The 17611-nt window shown below is 45.6% G+C and overlaps 1 protein-coding gene across 1 annotated transcript; it reads right to left on the minus strand.

The window, feature by feature from the left end:
• Positions 1–522: 522 nt before the first annotated feature.
• On the minus strand, positions 523–15754 carry LOC132452346 (ADP-ribosyl cyclase/cyclic ADP-ribose hydrolase 1-like). The gene is made up of 8 exons (XM_060044922.1): positions 15340–15754; positions 6502–6628; positions 4134–4263; positions 3886–3968; positions 3071–3144; positions 2464–2550; positions 2305–2388; positions 523–1044 (listed from the first exon to the last, which is right to left on the minus strand). Exons 1-8 carry the CDS (start codon positions 15492–15494, stop codon positions 987–989), a joined length of 798 nt encoding a protein of 265 aa, XP_059900905.1. The 5' UTR covers positions 15495–15754; the 3' UTR covers positions 523–986.
• Between the last annotated feature and the right edge of the window lie 1857 nt (positions 15755–17611).

Below are 17611 nucleotides of genomic sequence, written 5' to 3' on the forward strand. Positions count from 1 at the left end.
GCCTATATATATATATATAGCATTTGTGGTTTTGGCATAAACATAACTAGGGTGCACTGTACTATCTGCGCACACCCTTTCTGAAGCCTCTCTCTCGCTCTCTCTCTCTCTCTGTCCCTCCCTCTCTCTCTCGTACCGTTTTGTGGAGCACGTTAATTGTCTGAGAACACTCCCATTCAGAATGCATTGGTTTACATTTCGTTCTGTGTAGCACGCAAAAAGTCGGACTATCGTGCTCTGGAACACGCTTCAATAGATTAACGTTCGTGCGCAGGAGCACGCAATCGTGTGATACCGGGTTGATTTATGTCACACTTTGATCGTGTTCATTTTGATACTTCTGCATATCTGTCGTTAATCAAGAACAGTCCATTTGCTGACTCACACAATTATGTACACGACAATTTAGCATACTTGACTTAAAATATTCTAAACTAGACTGGAGGCTAAAATAGTAATAGCAATTCATAATTCTTATAAAAATAGAAGTAAAAAGATATTAGTATAAAATAGACCAAAATAAAAGGTTTGCATCCTTTTTACTGGCTTTTTTCCCCCGCTAAAGTCATTCAAGTTGTTAGCATTATTTATGCAGTCATTACACAATACAATTATTTGTTCACAAGCAATAACTTGATACCCGTTTGATAGCCCTATAAAGAAGTTTTCATCTAAAATCCAACATGATTTAAAAGAAACAAAAAATCGGTATTCGTGTGAACCAAAAAAACGAATGTTGAAACATTAGCTTGCATTCAGTTTGATTCGCTCCATATTGAAACTAATAATTGTGGCTAAATATTGATATTTTGACAATTTCAACCATTTGTAGCCAACAATGTTATTTCAGGCTGCTTTTGCTAGCTTACTACGTCTATTGGAACAGCAGGTACATGGTGGTCGAGGACAACATCTGGAGATTTAGGCAGGAATCACTCTAGAAGGACTATTGGAACACAGCCTTATAGGACTAGCAGATGAGTGGTTCACCAGCAGGGGACACAGGATTGGTCCTGGTTCTTTTTGCAGGTGAGGAGCTCAGACCTGCAAGACACGGAAAATCATCTGTTTACGAATCAGCCATTTAGCAGAGACACTTAAATCCTAAGTGACCTACAGTGAATGGAGAAATGCCATTAAAGAGCAGATTTGGGGAGATTGGGGTTCGAACTCAGAACCCAGAACACACAAACACACACAGCCATATATATGTATATCCCAGAGAGAGCATTGAAGCCCAATCACAGAACTTCTCTGTGCCGATGATCAGGTTATATTTGCCAGCTCAGCAGAGCATACTCTCCATTTACAACAACACCTTTAAACAGTAAGGAATGTGGAACCCAGTAGAAAGTTGGGCCCTGTTCTATTATTTTATTTCCATATTATATACTTATTTCTCAAAGTTTCCCCTTTCTGTACTTTGTCTGTACTATTCCCTTAATATTGTATTACCTGTTGGGTTATTAAGCTGTCCATCAGTGAATTTGCTCATACTGGAGTCTTATTGAAATGCACTGAAATCTATTTTATAATTTTTCTACAAGGTTGAAAACAGTTAATCTAAAAGTTAACCTGTGGCTCCAGTCAATAATTTGTGTTGTCATTTTATTCTTTCCCTCCTTAAGAACCTAGTCACTAGTCCATATCTGAATACTCTACTGCCCATTAGGGTTAAAAATGCAAATATCATGTGAAAAGACTGAAACAATGGTATTTAATGATGATGAAGGATTAATGGACCAAGAGAGTTTGAGGAAAAAATATCAAAAATGTCAGGAGCTTTACCTGCAAATATGCCATCACAAACTCTGAGAACATCTCATCTTGCCTCCACAAATGGAATGAACTGAAACATGTCCTAATGGAATAACGCATAGGGCTGTCTGCTAGAGTGAAGTTTCTAACTACGTGTGTGCGATCTCCTCTCCTCTACAGAGTTCAAGCCTGGGAACCAACAGAGTACGAACTCTGCAAGGTTGTGGTCATATGGCACAGGTTTCTGAGAAAGATGGAACAAGGTGGTTTTGAAAGCAAGTATGTAGGTCCGGTATGCAGACTAAAGTCAATAGCAAACTACAGAAACAGGTTATATTTGGCCAAGAAAGATTTGGACTTGGATAGAGAGGCTGTTGGACATCGATGTTCAGCAGGCCAGGAGAATGATGATTGAGAGAACACAGTTCCTGTGACTGATGGACCACAGGTTGAAGCCGGAGCGCCCCCAAGGCCACTACTGTGCATGGCGGGAAAATATGAATATGAATATGATTATGATGATGACACACACACATACACACTTACTCTGTCTTCTCCTTGCAAATATACTTGATGCCAGGTTTGAGTTCCTTCTGTAGGTTCTTTAAAGATTCATCCGTACAGTTCGCCCTTTGAAAGAATGTAAAATTGTAAAACTACTTGTATATTTAGGAAGGATTAAGAGATCTTAGTAAATAATCTTACCCAACGTTGTCCTTGGTTACCAGGACGACAGTGAGACTCTTCATTAGGCCGGGTGTGAAATTCTTTACTTCGATGCTGCCAAAAGTACTAGAAAAGTGCAAAAACAAAAAGTTAGGTTTCCTCATTGAGAATGATAGATACCTGTCTTATAACAATGTATCGTTGTATTACAACATTTATTCAGTGTTTGCGTCTACACGGTCGAGGGGATGTGGCCATAACTTTCAAACCAATAAAAAACGTTTTTTTCTAGGAGTAAAAGGGAGTTTTGCCAATTAAATCCTGAATGAGCAAATTGCGATGTGCCTACTTTTTGTCCTGCCTTATATGCTAATTATTTTTAAATATGTAACATTTCTCTGAGATAACATAGAAAAGACTTCCAGGAACCGTTTAAAAAAAAAACTGTTTAGAAAATAAAAGCCCTGCCTTGTTTCCTTCGAGCCAGGCACTAAACAAGGTAATTAATGAACATGGCTTCAAGCTATGCTGGTAATCATCCCAAACAGTGGTTGTTGTTTGGGAATGTCTGAAGCTATGCCCAGGTTATTTTAATCTACGAGCTATTAGAAGTGTTTGACGTCGTTACATTAACGCGGTAACTCACCTGTGAGGGTCGAAGGGGGTATCTCTGGAGCCGTTGAGCAGGACGGCAGCATCTCCGCAGGCAACCGCTGCAAACTGAACCACACGACATGTCACATGCATTGTTATGACCAGTGACGGCAGTGGTTATCAGTCAACCAGCGCATCAGTGGATCTGAGCTTCCCTCCATCCAGGATAAGTACAACGGACGGTGTGTCAGAAAGCCTGATCGTCCAATGAGCGCATTGGTACCAGTGCCAATCAGCAAGATGCAGCGGACTTGAGGAGGAGGTGGAGAGGCATGCTTTAAAAAGCATTCAGGGGTCTCCCGGTCCTCGGGCGAGGAGAGGCTGGTCTTCGTTGGTGACGTGATTCCACCCGGATGGACAGGAGTCACAGGACTGTGGATTCCTCCAAGATGTTTTTGTTATTTTGCGTAGAATACTTCGTTTGGTTTGAATAAACATACCTTTTTGGCTCAAGCAGCAGAGACGTGTGCTGATTGGGGGGAAGGGAGACACCCTTATGAGGCCGGGATACCACAGTGTGTACGTGTATGTCTGTCTGTGGGTCTGAGTCTGCGCATGTGTGCATGCCCGTGTGTGTGTCTGTGTCTGTGCGTTTTGCCAGACCGAGGAACCAGAACTAAATAATTTGTACTGCCATATGCTGTATACGATATGCAATAAATAATCGTTGAATCTTGATATTGTCTTGTAAAGAACGTTGTTAGCTGCTTTCAAATGGTGCTACACAACACAAGGTAAGCTATGCTCATCTTATCCATTCCAATGTAGGCCAAAACATTGTGAGTCGACTGTCTCGTGATGACGTACCTCAGCAGACGCTCTGCTCCAGAAGGATCTGACCGGGTTGTTCACACATTGAGTCCAGTTGGGACACCCAGAGTCGAACGTTTCTGACACAAGAGAGGCAGAGAGACAGACCAGAGCATGAGAATCAGATGTTTCCAGATCATTAAACAGGAAATAAGTTGGCAGGACTAAACATAAAGGGCTTTATATATATCTACACTATATACATGTCCTACTCTAGTATTGTATATATGGTAGTGGTGTCTTACCGTTGCTCCCCTGCTTCCCACACCAGGTCTTTCCATCCAGCAGAGATCCCAGCATGGTGTCCTCCAGGGTCTGGTAGCAGCCCCCTGACACCTGGTGGGCAACCTCCCTGGTCCCGCTCCAAAACAACGTCTGGGACACACACCACACACCACACCTCTTAATACACACGTGCATTAAATAACGGCGGGTGTAGCTCCAGGTTTTCGCCAACCTTTCAGACGGCTTGGTAACCCAACGGAGGAGTGTCGAAAAATAGGTAGGCTCAGCACGTTTATTTAGGGACCTTGCCCAACTTTTGGGCGGTGGAAAGCCAATATCAGCGAGCCGCACTGAACCGCACTGCTCGGCGGAAACATTATAAGCGAACAAGCCGCACTGTACCCCAACAAACAGTAGTGCACCGCTCGGTGGAAACGAGGCATACGAATGAGCGGGTTTGTTGGTTCTCGTAGCCTAGACTTGAGGGGATAACCCCTCCCTCCGGGCTGCTCCACAGCCAGGACTCCTGCTTATTGGTTATTGGCGCAGACAGGGTCAGGGCTAGCTAAGGGATCTCAATCTCGTCAACGTTTAGTCACGAATAGGCTGGAGAGCCTATTCGTGACTAGACGTTGACTAGTCAACTAGAGATCCCTTAGCTAGTCACAGCCACTCAGTTGAGAAATGTCCTCCTCTCTCCAATTGAACCCCATGTTATTCACTAGCCGCCAACACTTTCGGGGAAACGAATGGGAGTCAGTGGAGGCTTTTGTAGGGATGTGCTCCCTACAAAAACAAAGCCATTAAAGTAGTCGTTTTTAAGGGCATTCATTCATTACAGTAGTCTGGGCAATCTCCATTTTTTTTTCTGAACAATGTTAAGGAGGATCTTCCTCCCTCTCCTCAATGGAATGGAAGACTCTTTTGTTTTACCCTTTTTCCACGTGAGGTACACAAATTAAAATTGTAGGCAGAGAGCCGTGTGGAGGGAGAACTGCTGCACTTCTGCAACGCTCGATTCTGACATCCTCCTCCACTGACCGCCAGTGGCAGATTAAGGTGGTCAGTGGCCCCTAGGCTACTATTTGTGTGAGGCCCCCTTACTGATCACACAAATTAACTAGGCTACATTTAAACCAAAAAAAGCTTGCGTGTAAAAGCGTTCAGGGGAATATCACATGGCCCGCGGGCACAGAGTCGGCGCACTGGCATACACAGACCCATTGAGACAGACTCTACTAAAACAGCAATGATATAGAAACAAGGGTTGATTCGCTTTACCTGCCGCGACCATGTATTTCTGTTGCCCAACCGACTGACCAACCGATCGAGCTAAAAAGGCATTCACAGGGCATCTGCAAGCTGGTAACAGCGTTAACATCAGCAGCAGTATGTCATACTGTACTGAAATGTACCTGCGCGCGTGTTGTAATTATGGTAAAGCACCCGGGTGATGATCGCCCTCTTTACACAGCAACATCACATCATCCTTACAGAGACAAAAATCTAACCGTTGTGCAATACTCAAATAAAACAAAGCCATACAAATACTATAAACGCAGAAGCAGGACACAATAAAAGCAATGATGCCATCGCAGCAGAATCATAAATACATATTCTTCTGTTTTGCCCATCGTGGATCTAGTCAATCTTGAACTAGCGGCACATTTTTTAAAGTCTGCTACATCGAGTCTTATAACGATAAATGGAATCACTGGAGCTTTTCGCTTTTTTCAACATATTGGCGCTATGCTGTCCAAAAGCCGTGAGGTAGTAACAAAATTGACCCACAAATCTGACCAATCAGCTGTTTGATTTATTAATGTTTCTAAATATTTATCAATATTTATCTACCAAAGACTTGGTAGTAACAGTCGCAGTCCCCTCTCAACGGAGGACAGATACACAACGTCAGAGCAGGAATGTTGTGTGTTTTTAAATGTGTAGGCTGTATCCAAATGTGTTGTTGTTTTTTAGTCCAAGCTAAAGTTTTTTAAAAATGGGAGCAGGTCATTGTAAGGTTGAGCAGTAATTATTCATTCATACTATATAAACGCTAAAATTATCAAAATGTTACTTGCAAATGTGATAATTAGTAAAGCTTATGTTCCTTTATCAGTGTAATCACTGCTTTGTAAAGAGGGTGGGGGTAAAAAAAAAAAAGACTGTATATGGTACAAACTAGTTTGCATTAAAGTTATAATATAATCTCATAAAATACAATACATTGATTAAAGTACAGCTACTTGCTGACTCACTTAACATAAATAGCTTACTTATGTCAAGGAATTGGAACAAATTTGTTGAAAACACCTGTTTATGAACGACCAGCCTAGGTATAGCCTAACCATGAGTTAGAAACAGTAGTAGTGTGCTCAGGATATTTACCCAGTTGTACTTGGGCAGAGGAGGCGCGATGGACAGCAGGTGATCGTAGGCCTGCGGCGGGACCTGACAGGGGTCATGGTCCACGTACGCTTGCTCAAAGGCACTCCAGACCTTCACACAGTAGGTGCTTCAAACACAAACAGAGTGGTTAGAGTAAGACAGACCCTGAACATGGCCTGCAGAACAATCTTATCATCCTTAAAGTTGTAGGGATTGATGAAAGATTACACAAGTTAATTATATAATTTGAGCAATTTTTTTAATAAATACTAATATTATCAACCAAACACAAACCAGGCCGGAGATTCTCGGCCCATTATTTGCATAAATGTTTTATTGAAACAGAGCTCCACTTAATTAAGTTATTAAGTGACCTTAAAGGTCACTTAATAACAAGTCAACGATTAAACAAATCCTAAAAAGTAGGACCACAGATTAGGCTTCAGAGAGGAACCGCTGGCCATAGAATATTGGATTGGTGTCACTGCAAAGGACAAGTCCATCAGGACAAGTCAACACTATATAACCAGGCACCAAGTCAGAACCCGTAGCTGTGGGATCTCGTGACCTAAATCTTTAACATGCAGAGGAACCATGCATGACATTATCACAATGTCAACAAAGAGTATAAAAACATAGAACCTATTTTTACATGTTTTTACATCTCATAAAAAGTGCTAGGTTCATTTTGATTTCTTCATTGTTCTTATTATTGTAAAAGTGCGTCAAAAATAGTGAGAAAGTGAAACTAGGAGCCAGTTAGGCTGTTCATCTGTTTGGTGACCGACCAGGACATGTGCAGGTCTGACAGCATCCAGGGCAAGGTGTGGTGTGTGAGTTAAACGGGAACATGAACTGAATGAACTTCATAGATCCCTCATCATTTATAAAGCATTTCTCCTACACACATTAGTAAGCAATACATAATATATTATCAATTATTAATGCAATAATGAGACAATGGTTAATAAAGATAATGAAGAGAGCGTACATTTATGATACACAAACTGTTTCAGGGTGATAATAATGCTTTGCAGGCAGTTAATCAGGTTGTTAGAAAGGAATGCGTGTAAGCTATCTAAAGTGTTGCATGGAAACCCGACCAATCCGGGACGCGGACGATAGGTGGATCTACAGGGGGGCTTCAAAGAGCCCTGACCCCCAAGCTGCCTAAATAACCTTTGTGTCCTTAAAAGCAAATGAGAAAAAAAAAACGCCACTATGTCCTCTCAAAACATAAAAATAACAATAAATGACCCAAGATGTTTAATTGGAAAAGCAATCTTAGGCCCCTTTCCCTCATGTACTTAACCACTACCCTGCATCAAACGCACAAAGCGGAGTTCAGACATCTCTGGCCAACACAATGAGTCTGAGTGCCGTGCACTGCTGCAGCGCAGCAGGGCAAAGAGTGAAATTACTGTCCTGTCCTGAGTATAGCAGCATTCAATACTTTGATCGCGATCAACCTGTCAATCGCGATCGACCTGTCAATCGCAAAGGTAGTGCGGGTAGGTCGCGCGACATTCCATTTTTTACTCTATATTTAAACTAACTATTTCAAGACTTTGCTTTACTTCAGCCAAAGACATTTATGTGCCATCCATTTAGCCACCCCAAGTATTTCTAGATCCGCCACTGTCCTTAATTGTTCAATAGGCACATATAATCCGTCACACATTAACAAAGCCTTGTTTGACTCAGCAGATGATCACTAAGGAGAATTTCGCTGACGGCCCTAACTTGGAGCGAACTCCAGGCGCTAATGGACGTGTGTGATCTCAGCCCGGGACCGACGCCAACATACAAGGATGAAAGTGAGGGCTGCAGGAGAAGACGTGCAGGGACGATAAGGATCACTTTGTTTTCTGAAAACAACACTACAAACAACTTCAACCTGGCCAAGGTCTCCCACACTACACTACCCCTCTCCTCCGCCTCCTGAACTGGTACACTCAAGTCCCTGATACTTTCCTATCCGTTTTACATGGCTCGGGCCCCATCATGCATCCAGGACCTGCAACCTGTCCTCTACTTCATGACTGCCAAACGCCGTGCTATCCTCCATCATCAGGCTTACGTGGGAACCAGCAGCGCTCAACAAAATCGAGATGGTTTTATCCTGGCGCCACAATGAAAGGACTGACATGAAGAGAGCCGAGGCCTTCCTCCGCCGCGGGCCGGACACTTATTTGCCAACAGTGCGTCTTGGTGGATGACGAACATGAAGTGTTATATGCGCTTAGATTATTCTTGCACTTTTTCGGGGTGCATGTAAACTTGTTGAACTAAATTTGTGCGACTTTGTTTAGACCAATGCGTCAGATAAATGGAATGGACTTTTGTGACATGTAAAAACATATGCCCTCCATTGTCACCATAAGTATTGTGCATTCAGCGGCAGCCAATTGGATGTCCCTGAATGAGCACCTGACCTAGAGGCGAGTTCAACTACGCACGTGTGTGTTATTTCCTCCATAATATAGGCTTGTTTTTGACGAGGCATGCAGCTTCGTTTGCCATGCGTCAGAATGCATTCTGGGATGAAAAACGTGAATGAATAACTTCCAATGCGACGAGTCACCTGGCTTTCAAAACTCGCGGTAGTATCAGGAAAACAAATTCCGCCTACCCTTCTGGGCATTGGCTTTCGAATAATAGTTTGTTCCTGAATTCTCGGACGCCAGCCTTCCGAGTTGCACGTTTGACGTCACTCGGTCGTCTCGGCGCATTCATAGCGTTCCTGTTCGTCTCTGTGATTGTGTCATGAAATCTGCTCGTCGTTGTTTACTGCTAGCTACGTTAGCCTCTTTAGAAAACCAGCCCGAAAACAAACAACACAACTTTATTTTGTATTGCATGCACAGCAAGACCATGTAATGGATAAATTGGTGACTGGAATAAAGTAGCAATGTGTGTAAGAGCATTTAAAGTCGACATTAAAATGACCTACGTGGTAGAAATACAAAAAAAAAAGATCTTTTCAAGGGCGCAGCCATTTTGTTGAGAGCGTCTTCACTGCTCTCGGTCTACTCTCAGATTTTCGAAAGATGAAGACAAAAAGGGAGCGTGCCTTCGAGAAATGCCGCAAGAAAGCTGGGAGATCTTTGACGTTCGACGCGGAAGTCTGGCGTTCGAGGATTCAGGAACACACCATAAGTGCGGACATAAGACACTCCCCTCAACATATCAAAACGTTGCCCTGGTTGGTTGGAATTACCATGTGGAATTTCCCAATGTTAGAAATGACATATCTCCTTTCAAAGAGGCATGCCCTCTCCGAAACTATGCTTTTCTTTCAATATTCGCTCGGTATCTCACTATGGGACACGCGCCTCGCGCTGACCCCAGAAGCAATTTGACACTACGCCAGGCGTGACTGGCCAACAGACGTGACGTCTGCCTGCAGAGGAGGGGCTCCCTCCTACTACACTATGTCACGTCATCTCCTCAGTCTTTAACCTCTTCTCGCTCCTAGAAGCACCTCTCGGACAGAAGTTGTAGACGGCCTAGCATACTGTTCCCAGAGGGAGCTAACCCCTAGGTCACCGAACGCTAGCCAACATCGCTACATCTGACCTCTGTGAGGCTAAAAGCTAGACTGTCACCAAACAGTAGCTGCTAGTACCCATACTAGCTGCTAGTACCCACACTAGCTGTAATCCACGTGTCCAAGCTGACCTGTCACCAAACAGCGGCTAGGCATAAGCGGAAAGCAGAGACCCTGCAGTCTGAGGTTGAACCTACCCTAACCGAGGGCTCGTGAAGCCTCTGACAAAGTCCTGCGTGTGTGGGAACAAGATGTCGGGAGCAGATAGCCACACCGCTTGCATTCACTGCCTTGGGCTGGAACATGCCAAGGCTGCCCTTGCATTCCCGGCCACCTGCGAGCATTGCGCGCGGTTTTCTAATAAAACCCGCAAACGCCGGCTAAATAAGCAGGCGAAGCTCTTCGTAGAAGATCCGGTAATGAGGGTAACCGAGCCACCACTACCGGAGCTAAAACGCTGTGAGGAGACAAAGAGGGAGGGTGAGGCGCTGCGACTGTGTCTTCCCAGAAGAGCGCCTTTCCCCGCCAACACACCCGGCCAGGTGTTCAGCCAGCCCCGCGCCCCTCCGCCGGCTTACCGCATCCAGAAGCGTCAGCCCCAACCAACCCACAGGGCCGGCCGGGGCCAGAACAAGCCGTCGGAGCACACTGGCGCGTGGGCGAGGAAACCACCCGCGCCCGGGGCGGCGCCAGGTGACCGTGCGGCCCCTTCGGCTACTCAGGGAGCCATGAAGAAACGGTGCGCTACCTGAGGCGCTGCGACCAGGGGGGTACGGCAGGCCGTCCCCCCTAGATGTTCTGTTCCAAACCCGGTTCCAAAAAGGAACCGCCCTGCAAAAGGCGTGCAGAAGGCCGTTCGGCCTTCACAGTTCACGACGCGAAGGAGAGAAGGGTCTGACCTGCAGAGAGCTCGGTGGAGCGGTAGCTGTGTCTCGCAGACACATGCATGTGTATAAGCACACGCCAGTGCCCAACATCACACATGTGTCCCCCTTCCCCAAATCATTGTTCATTAAAAATGCTTGCCAGCGCGCATCCAGGCTCCGAGCCGAGGGCGCAGCTGCTTGTGAACGCAGAAAAAATTATAAACATAAAAAAGGAACAGAATGTAATAAAACGGTGCCTGGTCGGCATGAGCGCCGGTGCGCAGCCCACCATGCCCGTTCGGCCCGGCACCACAGCGGAACCAGCGAAGCTGGGGCCGCTGTCTGGCCGGGCTCAACAGTGGCGTGCATGTGGTACGTCAGATGGGGTTATAAAAACTGTAACCGCCGGCTACAGGCTCCACTTTGCGTCCACTCCTCCCCGTCTCAACGGGATACTGCAGTTGCAGGCCCGTGGAGGGAAAGCTTATGTTTTACTGGAGGAAATCACCTCTCAAAAACAATTCAGATAGTAGCACCGGAGAAAAACCTAAGCGTTTTTTACTCGAGGTACTTTCTAGTCCCGAAGAAGGGGGGGGGCCTCCGGCCGCCATTTGATTTAGGCACTCTGAACAGATACATGAGACAGTACAGTTTCAGGATGCTGACACAGGCCGTTCTCATACGCTTCGTTCGCCCGGGAGGCTGGTTCACAAGCATAGATCTGATGGACGCTTATTTCCATATCCCCATTTATCCCCCTCACAGGAAATATCTCAGGTTTGCCTTCCAGGGCGTAACGTACGAGGATTTGGTTCTCCCGTTCGGCCTTTCGTTAAGTCCACGGGTGTTTGTGAAATGCACGGAGGCTGCTATCGCGCTCCTCAGGTTGAAGGGAATGCGTTTAGCAACGTACATAGACGACTGGCTTCTAGCCACACAGTCACCCCAGGAGGCTCAGGCGCAAACTAGCTTGCTCATATCGCACCTAATGTCCCTGGGTTTCACAATAAACGTGAAAAAGAGTGTTTTGGTCCCTACTCAAAGCATAACGTTCATAGGTTTGTGCCTCGATTCAGTGACATTCAAAGCACGTCTATCCGCGGAGAGAGTGGAAGCCTTTCAGGCTTGTCTGGCACTTTTTCGCAGGGGGACGATGTTGAAGTTCAGAACGTGCCTCAGACTATTGGGTCTGATGGCGTCGGCGCTGGTGGTAGTCCCACTTGGCCGCCTCCATATGAGGCCGGTTCAGCGATGGGTTGCATCACTCAGACTGAACCCGACGTGCCATGGCCATCGCCGAGTTTTGATCTCCATGGCGTGCGTCTTGGCGCTGCGCCCTTGGGGACGCGCGTCCTTTTTAATTAGAGGCGTTACCATGGGAACTATCCTGGCAAGGGAGGTCCTTTCGACGGATGCCTCTCGGGCGGGCTGGGGAGCCGTATACGAGGGCAGAACAGTAAATGGCACGTGGAGCTCACATATGCAGTTTGTTCACATAAACAAACTGCATGTACCCCCCCTGCGTATATAAACCGTCAGGGGGGGCTACGCTCCTCTCAAATGCACACGTTGGCACACAGACTGACCATGTGGGGCAACGCCCACCTGTTGTCGCTGTGAGCAACACAGGTGCCGGGCGCACGGAACTGGGGAGCAGATTTAATGTCCAGGGGCGACCCTCGCTACAAGGACTGGAAACTCCACATGGTGGTCGTGAACCAGATATGGGAGAGATACGGTCGAGCAGAGGTTGGTCTCTTTGCATCAGAGGTGAACACTCAGTGCCCTCTGTTCTATTCCCTAACCGGTCGGTGCGTCCCAATGGGGCTGGATGCTTTGGCATACGAGTGGCCGCGTGTTCTCCTGTACGCTTTTCCCCCATTAGAACTGATCATTCCTACTCTCGCCAGACTGCGAGAGAGGGGTCATGCGCTGATCCTTTTAGCCCCCCCTTGGCCGGGGAAATATTGGTTGGCGGAAATAGTCCAGTTGATGTGCAGCCAGCCTTGGCCTCTGCCTTTACGCAGGGATCTCCTGACGGAAGCGCATGGGGAAAGCTTCCATCCTCATCCGGAGCGCATGGCTCTGTGGGCCTTGCCCGTGAAACGATGAACCTAACGACGGCTGGACTCCCATGGAATGTCATTACGACTATCCAGGGCGCCAGGGCTTCCTCTACGCGTTACGCATATGACGGGAAATGGCGTGTGTTCGAGGAGTGGTGAGCGAAAGTGGTGAGCGAGTCCCGTGCCTGTTATTCTGACATTTCTACAGGACTTGCTGGATAAAGGCTGGGCTTTCTCAGCTGTCAATGTGTACTTGGCCGCTATATCGGCTTGTTACATAGGTTTTGGGGACAAAAAGCAGGTCAGCACCCTATCGTTTGCCGGTTTATGAAAGGTGCATGCCGTTTTGGGCCGGTGTCGCGGAGCTTGGCTGCTCCGTGGGATATATCTACGGTGCTTGATGCACTGTCACGCCCACCGTTTGAGCCCTTACAACAGGTAGAGTTTAAGACGCTCTCGTTTAAGACGGCTTTGTGGCTCGCGTTGGCCTCGGCTAAACGCACGAGTGACATCCATGCATGTCGGTTAGCCCGACATGTATGCAGTTTTTGCGGGGGAACTCACAGGTTCTATTAAAGCCGAATCCTGCATTTATTCCCAAGGTATTCGACTCTGCGTTGTCCTACCGCCCTATTGAGCTGTTGGCTTTCCATTCTGCAGGAGCGGCTGAATGCGCTCTGCCCGGTGTGGGCTTTACGCGTCTATGCTGGTTTCAGGATATCGGAGCGGCTGTTTGTATCATGTGCTACTTCACACCTGGGGAAGCCTCTCTCGAAGCAGTCACACTGGATCGTGGAGGCTATAGCCATGGCTTATAATATAGTGGGTTTGGAACCCCCTATCGGCCTGCGCACACATTCGACTCGCGGCAGGTCCGCATCCTGGGCACTGTTTCAGGGGGTCTCAGTGGAAGAGATGTGTGCGGCTGCCAGCTGGGCAACGCCTCACACTTTCACTAGATTCTACAGGTTGGATGTTACTGCGCCTAATCTGTCTCACACACACAGTCTTGAGTGTTGGATCAGTGAACATGCCTGTTTGATGGGTTTGCACTGGTACTTCTTTGGCAATACGGGAGTTACTATATCACATAGTGAGATACCGAGCGAATATTGAAAGAAAACTTAGGGTTAAGAAATTAACCAAGGTTTTCTGATATACGAGTCAGGCATCTCACCAGACCACCCTCCTTGCCCGGAGCGAGGAAGAGGTGTTTGCCTATAGACTGAAGAGATGACGTGACGTCGGGACTTATGTAGTAGGAGGGAGTCCCTCCTCTGCAGGCAGACGTCACGTCTGTTGGCCGGTCACGACTGGCGTAGAATTGCCTCTGGGGGACAGCGCGAGGGGCTGTCCCCCAGAGGGGCCTTATTTGCAAATGCAATTTTGTTACAGTTGCTAAATAATTAAATGTGAAGAGACACTACCAGACAACCCATGCTAATGCATACGAGAACTTCACAGGGAGTGTGGTAGAAATGAATGATTATATTCTATGGTAAACTATGATTATTATTAGGCCTGTATGGTAGAAAACACACGGTGTCTGTGCGTCTGGGGTCAGAACAGATGGTGGAACCCATGATATGAGCAGGAAGCTACAGGGTTAATGCGTTCTGACCTCAGACTGGTGTCCTAAATTATTTTGTTGAAAATGTGGTTAGACAAATTCAGGATTGATGTGGGCGGAAACCTCGAACAAAGAAACTGTTGTGTGTGTGTGGATAAAGAAGAAGCTGAGATCCGTGGTCCAGCAGTGATTCTGCAAACCCATTCGGCTGTTATCGTTGTTGTTTTTCTTCACGATAAAGTCTTCTGTCAATACTTGCTCCGGACCCCTCGATTTCTTTTACTCTCTCTTAAATTAGTCTAAGTGTTTTATATCTCGGTTAATATCCACTATAGGAGCGACCTTGCAGAAAAAGTAAACACTACTGTTCAATACAGTACAGATGTAAAAGAAACACTGAATTACTGTGTAGAGACCTATTCTCCCCTTGTGGCTTGGATACGCTGCCAAAACAAAAGAAAATATAGTTATAATGCTGTACTAATACAGTTCATGTTACTTTGTTATGGACAAAAAGTAGTCATTTGAATTCAATCATGTCTTCTCATATGAACCTGGGCAGATAGGATATTTCTCACAGCTATTTCCTTATGTGGTGGGATCTGCATATTATTATCCAATAACTTGGACTATTATGGTCCAAATATAAGACAGGAGTGGCAGTCGGCGCTTGAGGTATTTTATATTTTTGGAATATGGCCCCCTTTGAAAAAAGTTTGGACACCCCTGCTATACACAGAACAGCCCACATAAGGGAGATTAAAAAAGATGGAATGTTGGCTCTACCTGTGTCCCTCCGCAGTCTTCCTCTCGCAGTCCTGAATGAACGTGTCCTTGAAGTTATTTTTTTTGCACAGCACCACCACCAGGAACACCACCAGGACCACCACCAGGACGGCTATGGTGCAGCCGCCCACCACCAGCACACAACGCTTAACCATCAAGCCGGCTTCTGAACTCAACCCTTCAGCTATTTGGGTCGATACAGCCCTTCAGGTTGACGCACTCTGCCCTGAACTTCTTCCTCCACCTGTTACTTTCTGCTCCTCTCTCGCTTGTTGCTCCTCTGAGTCTATTTATACGGGTGAACTCTCTGGAATAGAGCAGAAACAAGTGTATACACGGCCGCACTCCCTGTCTTCAGGTTAACGCAGGTCATTGTCCCTACACTCACTACTGACCTGCTTGGTTAAATACCGTCAGTCTGAATCGTTTCCTGTATAAATGGGTCCAAAGTCTTTTCAGCGTCTTCCAAATAGTTCACCGGTCATAGCAGGCATGCATCATCACAACAGAGATTATTGTGGTTTTGAGCTGTTTTGTCCTCCAGGAACCCCCCTCCCCCCAAAAGGACGAGACTTCTAGCAATGATGACTCTTTTGCATGGTCTTTTTCCCTGTAAAGAAATAAGGTATAGGCCTTCTTACTTCTAAAACTGAATTTGAAAATGTGCAATGTACTCTGCTCTACTCTCCACTCTCTCTGTTTCCCTATCTCCTTTGTCGCCTCTTGTTCTGTTACATGTATAAACGTTTTACACTGTGAAATATGCCCGTCTTATTCCCGGTATGGTGCGTGCGTATACACCGACCAAGGTACTATACCGGCTTGATTTCGCACCCCAATTTACCCTCTCGGACCCTACACATATTAGGGGATTATTTTTCATGGAAATGCGATTAGACGGCTTTGCAGTTCCAGGGGCTTGACTTGGGTAGAGGTTTTACGTCTCTACGACAGAGACAACGCAGAGATATTAACATGATTTGGTGCCGGAGATGGTAAAAGATGCAAACTCGGCACAAATGTAGGTGACTGTGGGACAATATTGTGTAAAATTAATAGCAATAAGGCGAAAGACGACAGAGATATATTGTATATATTAGATATGATATATTATATTTATTATTATATCGCGAGGCAAGAGAGTCTTACTGGTGTTCACCATGACAGGTGTAAATCTGTTCCTGGTCTTGGCTGTTCTGATCCTGGCATCTTCTCTGGTTCGTACAAGTGAGAACAAGACAGATTAGACAGTGAAAGTACACAACATTTTAAGGTAGACTTCAGTATCCACAATGTTTAAGATGTACGATAAATACACAATAACATTTTTATATTTAACATCAGAACATTATTCATATGTCCTAATAAATGTTGTGTGGTCACAGTATCCCAAATTAGATCATATATATCATATTAGAAGATTCAAATTAGGGATGGGCATTTGAAGAAATTTTCTTGATCGAGCATCGCTAGAGTTATCGATCAATTATCGATTAATCATTAACTTTTTTCTATGTTTTTTTTCTAATGTTTTTATCAATGAAATCTTTATTCCAACAATAATGTATGGGCCAAAATTAATACAATACAGTTAACTTGAAGACCTACAACTGTTTAACAGTTTTAAAATAATAAATACAGGCATTATAGGTTATAGGCCTATGCGGCGCTCGTAAAGTCTGAACAATGCGCCTACAGGCGCTCTTAAAGGTTTGGAAACGATTCAACAAGACTAAATCTGTAGCCTATTCCAATTACAATAAGTAGCGAACTTATCGGACAACAATAATCAAACAAAGCCAGTAGGCTAAAAGTGGGCATTAAACTGTATAACTGTTATGAAAAAGGGGGGGAAAAGGCCGACATATAATGCCTGCAGCCGGCGCGCGGAAAAGGCTCGCAACAAAAAGATGAGCCACCCATTTACAAACAATTGCATGAACTAGTCTATCTAAAAGCAATACCTTATTGAACATATATAAGGCTGGACTTGTTGCTAAAATATCACAGTTTTGGCAAAATGTAACGACTCCAAGAGGCACCAAGCGGAGCGAGAGTCAACACATTAAGAAAGAAAAGAGCGACTCACATACGGTGGTGACTGTCCCTACTGTCCATAGCATACAGTAACTCCAGCCTACATATTTTTGTTTAGGAATATAAGCATGTTAACATGCTCGGGGGTCAGACGCGAACGCAGCCTTGTAACTGTCAGTCCAGCAGCAGAAAACACCCGCTAGGACGGGATCGAAGTTGCAGAGGTATTGTCGCG

Source organism: Gadus macrocephalus, chromosome 23 (assembly GCF_031168955.1).
Source record: "Gadus macrocephalus chromosome 23, ASM3116895v1".
NCBI classification, from domain to species: Eukaryota; Metazoa; Chordata; class Actinopteri; order Gadiformes; family Gadidae; genus Gadus; species Gadus macrocephalus.

Excerpts from the sequence above, each read along its gene's own strand:
- LOC132452346 (XM_060044922.1), bottom strand. The coding sequence starts at position 15,494 with ATGGTTAAGCGTTGTGTGCTGGTGGTGGGCGGCTGCACCATAGCCGTC. Across the intron at positions 6,629-15,339 it reads AAGACTGCGGAGGGACACAG|CACCTACTGTGTGAAGGTCT; the intron begins GTAGAGCCAACA and ends TTGTGTTTGAAG. Across the intron at positions 2,551-3,070 it reads ACCCCCTTCGACCCTCACAG|TACTTTTGGCAGCATCGAAG; the intron begins GTGAGTTACCGC and ends GCACTTTTCTAG.